Genomic DNA, 14,346 nt, shown 5'->3' on the forward strand with positions numbered 1-14,346 from the left:
TATATATATATATATATATATATATATATGGATATATGTGAATATATACATATATACATACATACACACATGAGTTTATTTTTGATGCTAGCTTTCCTTCAGGATCTAGTTATCCACTGTTTATTTCTTTGCCATCTATGTACCTGCCACATCATTCTATAATTTACCTGGCATATTGCATGATGTCACCAATGTATACTTTTAGTCAAATGCTTTGCTTTATTACTGGAACAGATAATTTATTCTGGCATTTATATGAGAAGTCAGAACCTGAGGAGTACCTGCTCACTAGCGATTTTTATGGATGTCCTGTTTATTATGACACATATTGTTATAACTTGGCTCCAAATTCTTATGTAATTATTATATATTTTTGAATGAGCAAGGTCCCACAGTGAAGGAATAATTCAATCATTGAAGCTGCAGTCTGTCAATCTACATCCCCTGAGCTCCATAAAGATTCCTTCACCCAAGTTTTAGTGCTTTTAGTTATATATTGGCATCTCTTAAATGAATTCAAAGAAGGGAGGGCACTGTGGAATTTTTTTTTTACCCAGAAGCCCTTTAGAAATCCATTTTCAAAAGTAGGTATGAAATAAAATATGTGTGTAATTATCCTACTCACAGAGTCTAGTTGACAAATAGAAAAGTAAAATTTTCTCCTTAAGATAAACGTATTTTCTTATAGATGAAAATTTTATTTCATGGGTTTGGAGATATTTGCCCCAAGTGTCAACTGCATGCACTTTGCTAAAGTCCCTGAGTGTTACACACTTGGTTGGCATTCAAGAGAACTATGGAGCAAGAAGCCACCTGCTGGGTTTAAAGTGGGAATATTTTTCAGAATATTTGAATCAAGTGTATGTATAAATGAGGCATATGTGCATGATAAACAAATGTGAAATGTGGAAATGTTGGTGCTTGGGGGGAAATAAAAGGAACACATATCCCTGCCTGTGGGTAATTCTTCCTATTTTTGGAGAGCTAGAGAAAATATGACTGATAATATAGGATTAGTTTGATACGGATCAGGTCAAGTATACCATTGGTGACATACTGTTACTAACTCCAAGAAACGGGAAGGGGTTACTCCAGAGGGAATGAATACATACATACATACATATATATATATATATATATATATATATATATATATATATATATATATATATAGTTGCCAACAATCTGTGAGCTCAAGTTTTAGAGAGAGCAGGTAGTATGGCATTTGACTATTAAAAACACTCGGAATAAAGACCAAATCTTTGCTGCCACCTTTTCTATTCACATGGCACAGCACTGAATATATGGGACATTTGCTTTCACACAGGGATGATGTTTTAATTTTTTTTTGTCGGTCGTGGGGCTTGAACTCTGGGCCTGAACGCTGTCCCTCAGCTCTTCACCTCAAGGCGAGCGCTCTACCACTTAAGCTACAGCACCACTTCCGGTTTTCTGGTGGTTTATTGGAGATAAGAGTTTCACGGACTTTCCTGCGGGGGCTGGCTCTGAACCACGATCCTCAGATCTCAGCCTCCTGAGTAGCTAGGATTACAGGCATGAGCCACTGGTGCCCAGTGATGTTTTAAATTTTGATATTTTGGAAAGACACTGAATACTTTATTTGGAAAGAAAAACCTCAGAATTCAAGACAAAAGTTCTATCCTTGCTGGTGGCTTGTGCCTATAATCTTTGTTACTCAAGGGGATAAAATCTGAGGATTGTGCTACAAAGACAGTGTAGGCAGTAAAGTCTGTGAAATTCTTATCTTTATGCACCAAACAGCCAAAAGTGGAGATGTGGCTCAAGTGGTAGAGTGCCAGCTTTGAGCAAAAAATAAGCCAAGTGAGAAAACAAGGTCCTGAATTCAAGTCCCAGTACCAGCACAAAAGAAAATGTTATACCCTTTGCTCATAGTCCATGACATCTATAGCTAAGGGATTAGCAAAAATGCCTTTCTCCCTTTTCCCAGTATCTAATATCCCCTGGAAATGTAGAAACATCTGCTTTTGTATCAGACACCCAGACTAGAAAAAAACAAAATCTGACAACAGACATAAGTTTTCACTCAGTTCCTTTTCTAGGTCTGGTATACTTGCAACTGCCAACCCTCAAATACCAGAAACACTCAATTAGTATTATATTATCTGTGCATTGTACATTAAAATACTAGCAATGCTAATGCCATCACTATGGACAACTTGAAGCAATGTTTTCAATGAAGAGTAGTTGCATGTTAAGCTACCTATCAGCAATGTGTCTTCATGTACTCTATTTAAACAAATGATGTTCATCCAGAGCTGGTGAGTAAAATTTAAGGTAACTTTACTATTTCTCCACCACCCCTATTGCACTCTCTGTGTGTTTCAAACCATCTGGAACAAGAAATAGTGACATTCTGAGAGAAGGTATGAGAGATACTAGTAAGAAAGAAGTAAAATACATAATCTATTTAAGAATATATATTCCTTATATATATTAAAGAAGACATTTAGTGATTATTTCAAAGACATTTCTTTTGTATCCATTTCCACCAAAAACAGTTTTTAACAGTTTCAGTGGGAATTTATATATCTAAATATATGAAGCATGATCGTAAGAGAATCAACATAGAATATACTTTAATACTAGTAAGTAAGGAAACTAATGTTAACTTTATATGTGTTAAGATAAATATTGATTAATTTCATTTGTCAAAGGCATATTTAGCATACATTTAAATTTTATTTCAAGAAAGGTATGGAAAAAATCTCAACATACAGTTGTGGAAGTTGCACAACTACAAAATGTATTCATTTTTAAAGGCTGCTTAAAAGAGAGATGGAAATCTAAACTTGTTCATACCAATATGAAACTTCATCATATTATACTGAGGAAATGTCTCAAGTTCAAGATTAAAGTTGATTTGTTTAAATATGTACTTGACACTCCATTTTTGCAAATCATAAAAACTAAAATGGAAAATTAGGCTGAAATAGAAAAATTAAAAACAACATAATAGCATAAGAATCTATTGTGAATATTGTACATTATAGTTATAAATATATAGATTACTAGATGGGTTATTAGATAAAATATTTTGCTATGTTGATTAATGTCACTTTTCTATAGTATTTTTTAAGATTCCTATTTCTTTATGTATCTAAATAAAGCAGGAGATAATAGCTGCCACCAATATTCTAACTGAGAAAAAAATTCTCTTGAGGCATTAGAATGCTGATGTTGATCATGAATGAAAGTTTCATTTACTGAATATAAGACCTTTTTTACTCTTACGTACATTATCTTTCCAAAAGATCATTTTACTTTATTTGAATTTTGGATTTCCATCATTTCTTTTTTTTTTTATTGTGAAAATACCATACAGAGGAGTTACAATTACTTGGGCAAGGTAATGAGTACATTTCTTATCAAGCATTGTAGCCTCCTCCTTTGTTTCCCCTTCCCATCCCTTCCCATCCCCCCCCTCATCTGTCCCCGAGTGCCAAAGTTGTAAAGTTGGTTTTTCGACGTAACGTCTTGTACATCTCTCATTGTTGCAATGGGTCCACCTGTACCCCTATTTAAACAATTTGTTTTTTCCCTTCCCTTCCACAAATTATACCAACATCAAATTTTGATGGTAGTATGTATGGATTTTCCCAACACCAAATTTTCCAAGTTATTTCAAAGAATACAAACTTGCCCAGACTATGATCAAATGAGTATTGGGAAGACCCCTGTGTAAAAAGACAGAGTATCTGTGTGTTTATTTTTGCTGCAAGTTTTCTCAGAAAGCTTCTTAAGATAGCGATAAATGTTGTTTCTCTCAGATGCAGTTTCACAGACTTTTCCATACTTACTTTACATTTAAAATCTTATATAGGAAAACATTTTATAGGACTAGTGTTTTGACCAGATGCGGATCTTAAAACCATGGTAGCTCCTTTTCCATTCACTTCATTTGTACATACATTTGCAACAATAAAATCAAACCCGAGACAAAAGCTGTACATGATTGATGACTATAAGAATCTTCCTGATAGTTTCCAGGACCTTCTTACAGATGACTGACCATCTTGTTACTATTGGAATTTGAAATAAGATATGGACAAGAGCAAAAAATTCTGAAAAGAATTAGTAATTTTTCTGAGGAGAGACCAATTCTTTAGGGAGATTGATGTACATAAGTTCTTCTGTGGTTAAATTAATAACTGAAAAGCATATTCCCAAAGATATTAATGTAGACTATTAGGACAGACAAGAGCAAATTTGGAATAGATTTATAGAAACATCCAATTCCTTTATTTGAAGTTGACAATAGTAAATCCCAGAATGGTTAAGTGGCATGTTTGAATCACAGCTGTCAAATGATGGCTAAAACCAGATTCTATTTTCGTGTGAGATTTCCGCCTGTATTTGGTAAGATAATATAGACCTAATGTTGTTTTAAGAAAAATACTGTTGAGAAGGTATCATCCTTCAAGTATGGAACCTATACTTCTATACTTGTAGTTCAAGTAGAAACCTATAGTTTCTACACTGTAGAAGTCAATGAATCTGTTAAAAAAAATTCCAAGGTCCCTCTATCCAGCTATCCAGACATTTTGAAAAGGCAGAGCTAGAGATAAGTAGATCCCAGGATATGCCTTAAATTTTGTAATTGATGTACAGTACACATATTTATGAGTTACCACGTGATGTTTCAATATGCAATTATATTATGTAAGGCTCAAATCAAGGTAAGTATATCAATCTCTTCCAACATTTATCATTTCCTGTAGTGAATATATGGTCCAGGGGTACTTTGGAAGTAGTTTGTAAAACCATGGTTTGAGAGATATATCTTCCTGGTCACAAATTCATTTTCATATTAAATCCTAAATCCTTCAATTTTGTGTATTCCCTACAATACTCGTGGCAAAATTAAAAAGAAAAAAGCTCAAGAAAACTAGAATGAGCTTTGTATATTGTATTTAATAAATGATATTGAATTACATCCTCTAACTTGAATTGTTGCAATATGGTTTGCCAGTCGCATGCATGAATTGCTCACCTTTCAGACTGTGAGCTTCAAAGTTCAAGAAACGGATATTTTGTTTCCTAAACACATTTGGAGAGGGGAAGTAGAAATCCTCTTTCTTAGAGAATACCTGATGAAAGAAATCTTCTTTTGTTGGACATGAAGTCATGCTTATAAATCAACATTTTAGAGTTTTTTAATGTAAGCTCTTGATTTTTTAAATGAAAGAAAAATGATGTGGCAGTGTGATTCTGAGGCCTTCCTAAAGAAGCACAGTAGCTGTGATATATAGCTGTAGCCACATCAGTCAAAGAGCGGGAAACAAGTGGCCCTCGTCAGCATTCCCCATTCCCTGGAAACACACACTGCTCCTCTCATGCTCTTCCTGCCCTTCTAATTCCTCACCCAACCTTTTCCTCTTCAAAGCTCCACCAGATATGCAGAGAACAGAAGAGTTCAGACAGAAAAATATATCTCAGAAGTGCTGCCCTAAAAAGACTTGGCATTATGTCTTGTGCTTAAATCAAAACCCATAAACACATCCTAGGATGAAATTACTGCCGGGACAATCACATCAATATTAGCAAACATACTTAAGCTGATAGACACTCGAACACATATACATGTATTAAAAACAGGCCATATGGTACACCTATGTGTACATTAAACGTGTTTTGTGAGGTAATGTTATAATATTTTATCTTAAATCCATTCTTTCAGCCAAGTGATTTACTTGCTTCTTTTTAGTTATTTTGTTTTATTTTATTTTTTACCAGTCCTGGGGCCTGGGTGCAGTTCCTGAGCTTCTTTTGCTAAAAGCTAGTGTTCTACCATTTGAGCTACAGCTCCACTTCTGGCCTTTTTGGTAGCATATTGGAGATAAGGGTCTCACAGACTTTTCTGCTCTGTTTGACTTTGAACTGCAATCCTCAGATCTCAGCCTCCTGAGTATCTAGGATTACAGGCTCTGGGCCTGGGCCCAGCTCAGCTATGTAATCTTATTCTCTTCTTTCTTTTCTCCCTTACTTGTCTTTCAGTTTCTTCAATGAAGAATCCCCAGTGATAGCTATGTACAATATATTTAGCGAAAAGCAATGTTTTCCTAACCAAAGTGTCAACTCTCTTGTATCTGGGCTTAGTTCTAGGTCTGTTAAAATGGAGGCCCTTAGCATAATTTAAAGATAGCATCTCAAAAGTCATATGCTGTATTTGTGTCTTTCAACTTCGACTCATGCTTGACATTTATAGACATCTGAAAATCCATTTTCCTTTATATTTCCTAACAATGACTCTAGTGTGTTTAAACATTGGCATTGTTCCATTAGAGTTCTTTTCCTCTCAGCAGTTAAAGGGGCAAATTACCTCAAGCCTGTTGATTAGGAGACAGGATTAAAGCAGAATAATTATTTTTTTTCTGTGAACAAAGCAATTATGCAATTGATAAACCAGATAATTCCATAATCTCTACCAAGTTGGTTTATAGTTGCATCAATTTTCTTTTAAAGCTCCTAATAAAACCAAAATTTCAGCGTAACCAAGGATTTACTCTTTTGGCTACTTCTGTTATTTAATGCATTCAAATTTAATTCTGATTCTCATAAGCATCCTGCTTCTGTCTCTCAGGATCTATAGTATTGTCTAATATCCACTTGCAATGGAGGCATCAAGAAAATGCTCATGTTGGGGCTGCATTATTACTAAATGAGAGAAATTCCCTGCTGGGAATAAATGTGCAAGCAGCCCTTATAGGAGTTGCCATGCACATTTGAACTTGGACTCTACGGTGCTATGAAATGTTCAAGGGACAAAGTGTGAAGACCTCTGGGGGATTTCATGGAAATAGATGCATCTAGTTGTACTTATCACTGGAAGATCTCTTGAGCTGCTAACTCAAATCGCAGGAAACCATCTTGCATACACAATGTACCTTTTAATGGCATCAGACTTTCAAACTTAAGTCTTTAGACAGGAAAAAAATTATTTTTCTGAGTATATACAAAGAAGTGGAGTGAATTATTATCTCCTGGTATTTTCTAGTTTTGATCCTCTTCCCCCTGAAATGCTGTAGTGAAATGTATTTATTTCACATTAGGATGAAATTTGTGATATAACCTTAAGTTAATTTCATCTCAAAGAAAATTTCATTAAAATAGATAAAGTCTTTGTTTCAAAAAGAGAGAAATACAGCTAATACATTTTACCCAGCTTTGAGCATTTCATTAAAAGTATAATGTTCAAAATGACATTTTCATGATAGAATAACCCTGACAAAAAGAAAATCTGATAGGATGGTGAAATAACATCATGATAGATCAACTAAAAGTAGGCAAGCCACCAAGTAGGGAAAGAAGTTCACCCATTAGTATAAAATCAACATTTGCCATGGTGTTAGGACCAGTTAATTGTAAATGAACATGGCTGGATTGTTATCTGTACTGAGGATTTTTTTTTTAATGTATTTTGATGAGATGCGGTCCAGGTCTTTCTGGATCTTATAGATAGAATTCAGTTGGCAACTCTGACTCATGACTTTGTTTATACACTTGTGCTTCAGTACATCAGAAAAGCTATTTTTTCTTATAGTTTCTAAGAATGTCTCTCAATTACAGAGCCTAAGTCTGAATCATTTCTGGTTTCCTTTTCTAGCTTACATCCATCTTCCTTCTTGTATGTATGCCCATTATGACATCTTTCAGACTCCATCAGGGATACAGGAAAGACATGCAACATTTTACTGACTTGAAAGTATGCAGAGAAATGTATTTCCAATAAGAAAAATTATGCACATGCATTTATTTTTTTTCTCTTGCCCATGCATGGCAACAAGGAAAACAGAAAAATATGTTAATATTTAATAAGGCTGCCAGAATAGCCTGTTTTCTTTTTTTACTTCAAAAGCCCACATTTGGTTTTTGCTTTTGTTCTTGTGATCACATTTTGCCTTTTTCTTTTATTAATTGCTGATATTCTCATTGTCAGCATTATGATGATGATGATGGCGTTTTTGTTATTGTAGCTTATTTGCTTTGGAATACTTATAGGGAGATTCTCACTATCCTAAATGCAATTGTATTTCCTAATCACTCTTTCTTTCTACCTACTACATAATTTTTTTCATTGATTTATTACCAAATAGTTATGATGTTTCTAGGTCTCTATTGCCCCTACCTTTTTTCTCTCTTTGGCTAAGCTAGGATCACTTCTATTTGCCACTGTGACTCCTGCCAAATTTCCCACCTCTATTACAATTAATTAGTCTTCATAGTTGATCTACATTTTCTTCTCTTTCTTGTCTATTTCTCATTCTGGGGGGAAATATGAAATGTTTTATTTCCTCTCACCACTAAAATTTTTAGTAGGTCTACAATTTTGTGTGTACATGTAAAGAAGGCATCTTTGTCCTTTCTCAAATATAGTGTAGGGTTGACTGAGAAAATATAAATATGCAAACTAGTGATGTTAGATATGTAAACTTCTATGGAAGACCAAGGAAGGGAATTGATTCACCCAGAAACAATGGAAGATCTTTTACATTAGAAAAGCCAAGCTCCCCCAAGTAGAGGGAACTTTGGGAGCTGTCAAAAAAATTGATCTTATATAGTTTATGTAAATACAGTTTATAAAAGAATAGCAGTATTCATTGAAATGCAGTTCAAGAGGAGAAAAAAACAGTGACATTAATAAATTATAGAATTTTTAGTAATTGCCCCATTTCTCTAAGTCATTGTAGTTAAGGCACTACATAGCAGGTAAATCACAAAAATGTGGTCATGCTTTGGCTAAACCTTTCCTGCTCTGTTCATTTCTTCTCGAGAACCAGGGTAAATGCCATTTGCAAAGAGAGACATCCCCAGAAGAATCAGGGAAAAAACCACTAAAAATGATGGTTCATTTCTATGTCACTTAAAGTAGCAATGGCAACATTGATATTTATTACTTTTTACATTTTGTAAAGGTATCTTGACACTAATGAACAATGAGGTGCTCATAAACGTGAACATTTTCCCATCTCTGGACTGTCTCTTATGAGTCTTTTTCCATGAATAGCTTAATAGAAAATTATCTCTGCATTTTATGAAATACTATAGTGTTTTATCTAAACTTCCTGAGGGCCTTTTAACTATTTCTAATACTACAAGCATTCACACAACGTCCTTACCTCTAGAATTATTAATAGGTACACACACACACACACACACACACACACACACACACACACACACACACACACACACACACACACACACACACACACACACACACACACACACACACCACCTGTTTCATCTTTCAACTTTCCAAAGCACTAAGCAGTTCATATATCGCATATATAGCCCAGGTATTAAATGAGCAATCCCATTGAAAGCTGAATCTTGGCTTTTTCTCAACATATTTTTATTGCAAATATTGACTTCCAAAGCAGTGACCACAAAACTATAGGAAAGGAGACAATGTTGAAGGGTTGTTGGTTTTTTTCCAGGAAAATTGAGCTCTACGCTTCCTGACCTCTTTTGGAAATATTTTTAAATAGGAATACTTGCTTTGCCAATTTTGACATCTTTTCTGCATGTCTTCAGAAGTGTAGCACTTAGAAATAAGTGAATTTGGAACTTAGTTGTAATGCTTATATTTTCCAGCAATAAAAATCAAAACTCAAAGAAAGCAATGCAATTAAGTTGTGAATAAACAAAATCAAAGCAATGCAAAAATTACCACATAATATCTAGACTGTGAGATTCTCTTTTTATAAAATATTATAAACACCTTATAATGCATTATATTAAATTACAATATAAAAACATCCATCATTTAATATATGTATTTAAAAATGAAAGCATCACAAGAATTCAATTTTATTAATAATTTTCCTCATAACATTTTTTCCAAATGAAAATTAAAATAAACCAAATGGATAAAAAAAACTTCGACAGACTATCCTAGTACATTTCTGTGACGTCAAACAAGAAAAAAATAAAAACTTCTTCCATCTACTTTTCATTAAACAATGAAAATATCTACCATCTTTGGCATGTGCATTTTATAATTCTATAATCTTCTTTATCTCCACATAAAAATTCAAATAAATAAATAGAAAGTGCAAACAGGTGGGAATTTAAAATTTCTTAGATATTAAATGGCAGCCTCTTCTTGCAAAGTCCAAAACTTAAAAAGTCCTGGAAATGTGTAAAAAGGCATATTTTATATTGAGCTTTTAACTTCATTTTGAGGTACATACTTAAAATATAAACCAAATATTTTGGTATAGTCATTAAATCTGGCATGCATCCTTATGGGTGTTCATGATAGTCAAGACTATCATTTGCTCTTGTATTCACTTTCAGCCATAGTTCCACAGAAGCCAAAATAGAGATGGTGTTAATCTTTGTCACTAGTATGATTTGTGTAAAAGAGAACCCACAAGGGAAATTCTGAAACATGGCAAGCAACAAGTAAAATTGAAGATGTTTAATTTAGTGACTAATTGAAAAAAAATGCTAAAATAAGAGGAGCTGTACTTGTCATTTCTGTTTTAAAATACACAGACCAAATCATTTGCACAATAAACTGTTCAGACACCTAGAATATTCTCAAAGGCTTAGCATAAGTTTAAAGTAGAACGAACCTTTAAAGTTTGGCCTGATTCTTGCATCATATCCTGATGTCCTTCCCATTAATTTGTCCAAGAAATCTGAAGGAGATAGGGTCTGTGAAGGTTGTTTTCCAGACCTGGAGTCATGGTCTTTGCAGAAAGCCTCCCTAAAGAGATCATTAACTCTTTTAGCAATAATTCCATTCTCATCCACTGAGAACTAATACAGCATATTGAAATGACATTTTGGGAAATATATTTGCTACTTTCATATGGAGAACACAAATGCTATAATCTTTAGAACGACTAAAGTCAAGACCCAACAAAATATGTACTTGAAGGGGGGAGGAGGAGAAAGGGCTAGAAGAATGAAGGGGGAAGGGAGTAGAATTCAGGCAAAAATGCATTGTATGTGCCACAGAATTCAGAAAAATAAGGGAAATTGTATGTCGGGGGGGGTGAAGAATTTTAAGGGATGACGCAGATATCAAGTGCTTTGTATACATAAATTGTTTTTTGAATGGCAAAACTTCAATACATAACCTGAAAATGAAGGAAAGAATGGGAGAGGTGGGGGAGAATGTGGAAAGGGTGACATTTGACCAAGAGGCAGGCACTGTATTCATAAACTGCTTTGTGGAATGACAACTCTTTTTTACAACTACCTAAAGAAAAGAAAAATGGCATTAAAAAGGAAGAAAAATAGGAACACTGATCAACTGCTGAACTTGTATGTAAAGTTAACTTTAAAAGAAGTATAAATCCTGAGTCATGTCTCCTAAGTTTCCAAACTTTAACCATAAGATATTTGAGATGAAATAATAGATATAGATTTAGGTTGCAGCTTGTATGTATCTATAAAAATTGAAGCTATTTATTTCTAGAATTATTAGATATGTGGAGATGACAATTTTTGAAACTGTTGTAATGATACAAAACTATGTTCTTATACTTTAAAAAATATTACAGGACTGCATCCTTAAATATAAGTCTTCTCTCTCTCATAAGAAATAAATAAAAAGATGGAGTAAACAAAGTGAGCAGTGTAATCTATTATTTTATACATACATTCTCACCTTCTAGACTATATTCCAGTTGCCAACTATTAGTATTTTTCAATGTGGTGTCTAAAAGAGAACTTTTAGATAGAATTTTAATGTCATTTTAAAATAGGTAAATAATGAGCATATCTATTGTTTCCATTGTTTGTTATGAGTTATTTGTTTGTGAGTATTCAAATTGTTGACCCTCCAATAAAGTATTAATAAAAATAAACTTCGAAATCACCACTCTTTCATATTATCAAAAATCAAAAAGTTGATTTGCCATATTTTCATATTTATGTTAAAGTAATAAAGAACTTATGAAAAGACCATATTGAGTTTATAGGAAAATTATTTCGTAGGCATAGTGGTTGATTGTCACTAAAGTATAATTTTATGAGCTTTGTTTTCAACAGTTTAACACTTGTTAATTCTGGAACTGAGATAATTCCACGTTATTGTCAGATTTTCAAAGAAAAGCCTTGAAGTACAAAAGCTAAGATGATATAAACATCATTAGGAGTAAACATTGATGTAATTATCAAGAAATACTCACATTCACATATGCAGATTCATCTTATTAATCAAGTGTTATTTGATTATGATGGTAGTGGGAATGATGATGATAATGATGATGATGATAGTGATGATGATTCTAAAGAAACCCAGCCTATAATCTCTCTTAATCATAGTAGGACATGTGAACCTGAAAGGAACATAGTAGGATTTTCCCAGTATCCATAGCATTATTTCTATGTGTTCCATTTCTCTTGATTCTGTGAAAAAATACCATAAAATTTGATAAAAAATTAAATGAAAGGTCCTATACTTTTTATAAGAGCATCTTCTATCTTGTTCCTGTCTTAGACTCTCTGCCTGCCATTAGGTTGTTATTTCAGTTACTGATAATAAAATTCATATTTTAAGGTACCAATAGATTTGACAATTAGAAAAATATGCAAAAATCCACATAGGCAAATAATGATTTCTCACTTATTTTAACTATACATCCCCTATTTCTCATACAGGCATCAATACATAGATGTCATTTTAATTAAAATTTGATAAACAATCAATTTCCAAAGTGAATAGAGTAGTAAAAAGAGATTTTTTATACTTTAAGAAAATTCATGAAACATAATCCTCATAGTATGTTTCTTTTAGTTGATGAAATATAATAGAAGTCCCAAGTTGGCTGAGAATCAGGGTTCTTTTATATTTTATATAAAATGAGCATGCTCCAGGGAAATTAATCTAATCAACTCCACCATATGAAAAACATTACACCCAATGTTCCCTTTAAATCACTTTCAGAAGAATTTGAAAGAAAAACGATTAACCTTATATAGAAATATAAAGAGCATGCAACTCATCAGACTACCTTTGTATCGCATTGACTGTGACAATGTGTGTGGAAATGCCTAGAGTACAGCTATGCAACATAAAACTTGCTTTTGTGATAATTTGCCACCCTCCCACCATAATTAATCTTTTTTAATGAACAAAAGAAATCCAACTCTCTTCTCCAAAATTAAAATAGTACAATCCAGAGCACCCCAAAACATAGATAATTGCATGATACTCTTCGTTCGCAACAGTTTTCATGTGGAAAATATCAGCATGCAAAGTCGTTTCACCTACCTGAAGTGGTTTGTCTCTAAGAAAAATGCAAACAAGGCTGTCAAAATGTTCACTAGCTGCCGGTTCATTCCTGTTTCTGTGATGCTTGTGGAAAATATTCCGAAATGATTCCAGAAAGAAGCTAGGACAAAGTATCTATTTATTGTCCAGATTCGAAATCTGGCAGGAATCTAGTTTCCTTGAAAATCAAAAAGAGATTTGGGGTTGTGTAGTTTGCTGAGAAAAGACAAAAAGTGTCAGTCCTGGGCATCATGGTCAGGTCAAACCGAGGCTCAGGACCATCAGTTAGCCCAGGAAAGACAAAGCCTCAGAACTGATGAATCCCCCAGCTGCTTTTCCTGTATAATAAAAATGCTGCTACCTTAATCGCATCACCATGTAAAGGGGGCTGGTGACAATGCCATGCTGGAAGTCGGGTGGCTGTGGCTTTTGTTTTCTATAGCAAAGCCCTTTCTTCCAGAAAATGTTCTCTTTTTAAAAGAAGTTGTAAATGAGGGAGAGAAAAAGACTCTGTGCGCTGGAGTGTTTGAGGGAAAGAGGGAAAAATTGCTGAGATCCTGTGCTGGAATGAGGGCTACTGAAAGAGACGGAGACGTGATCTTACCCAGCCTATAAATTTCAGCACTCGGACAGCTCCTAGCTCTGAAGTGCGCATGTTTCCCTTTTTGGTAGCTTGGGGCGGGGGTCGGGGAGAAGCATTCTAGAGGGGACGTGCCTGCCGAGAGTGACTGGCCGTACTGACAGGGGCGCGATGACAATAGAGGGGCACAGAGGTCAGAGGAGAAGAGGGAGGGTGAGCAAGTCTAGGGTGTGAGCTCCTGGAAATGTTAGTCTGCGGGTGGGTGGGCGGGACGGGAGTTGGAAAGCGGAAGAGAGAAGGGAATAAGGTTTAGGCATGAGGAAAGAAAACTGGGGACACAGAGATCATGGTTCAGAATACTGAGATTATAATAAGGGTGTGGGTAGCTCACTCCTTGTCAGTGGAAGCCGGAGGTAAAAAAAAAAAAAAAAAGAGAAGTCCTGTGCTGAAGTAGAGAGGACATTTCTTTGGCATACAGAAGGAATCGCGTGTG

At 34.4% G+C, this 14,346-nt stretch overlaps 1 protein-coding gene across 3 annotated transcripts in view; it reads right to left on the reverse strand.

Moving 5' to 3' along the window:
- The window catches only part of Glra2 (glycine receptor alpha 2), a 135,553-nt gene extending 121,670 nt beyond the window's left edge, over nucleotides 1-13,883 (reverse strand). For all 3 annotated transcript variants that reach the window (XM_070039298.1, XM_070039299.1, XM_070039297.1), the window contains exons 1-2: nucleotides 13,274-13,883; nucleotides 10,623-10,756 (exon numbers count right to left, since the gene is read on the reverse strand). In XM_070039298.1, coding sequence (XP_069895399.1) covers nucleotides 10,623-10,756; nucleotides 13,274-13,341 — 202 coding nt within the window. In that variant the 5' untranslated portion in view covers nucleotides 13,342-13,883. The remainder of the gene's footprint in view (nucleotides 1-10,622; nucleotides 10,757-13,273) is intronic.
- Between the last annotated feature and the right edge of the window lie 463 nt (nucleotides 13,884-14,346).

The sequence above is a fragment of the Dipodomys merriami genome, unplaced genomic scaffold (genome assembly GCF_024711535.1).
Source record: "Dipodomys merriami isolate MVZ:Mamm:240054 unplaced genomic scaffold, mDipMer1.0.p SCAF_3, whole genome shotgun sequence".
Taxonomy (NCBI): Eukaryota; Metazoa; Chordata; class Mammalia; order Rodentia; family Heteromyidae; genus Dipodomys; species Dipodomys merriami.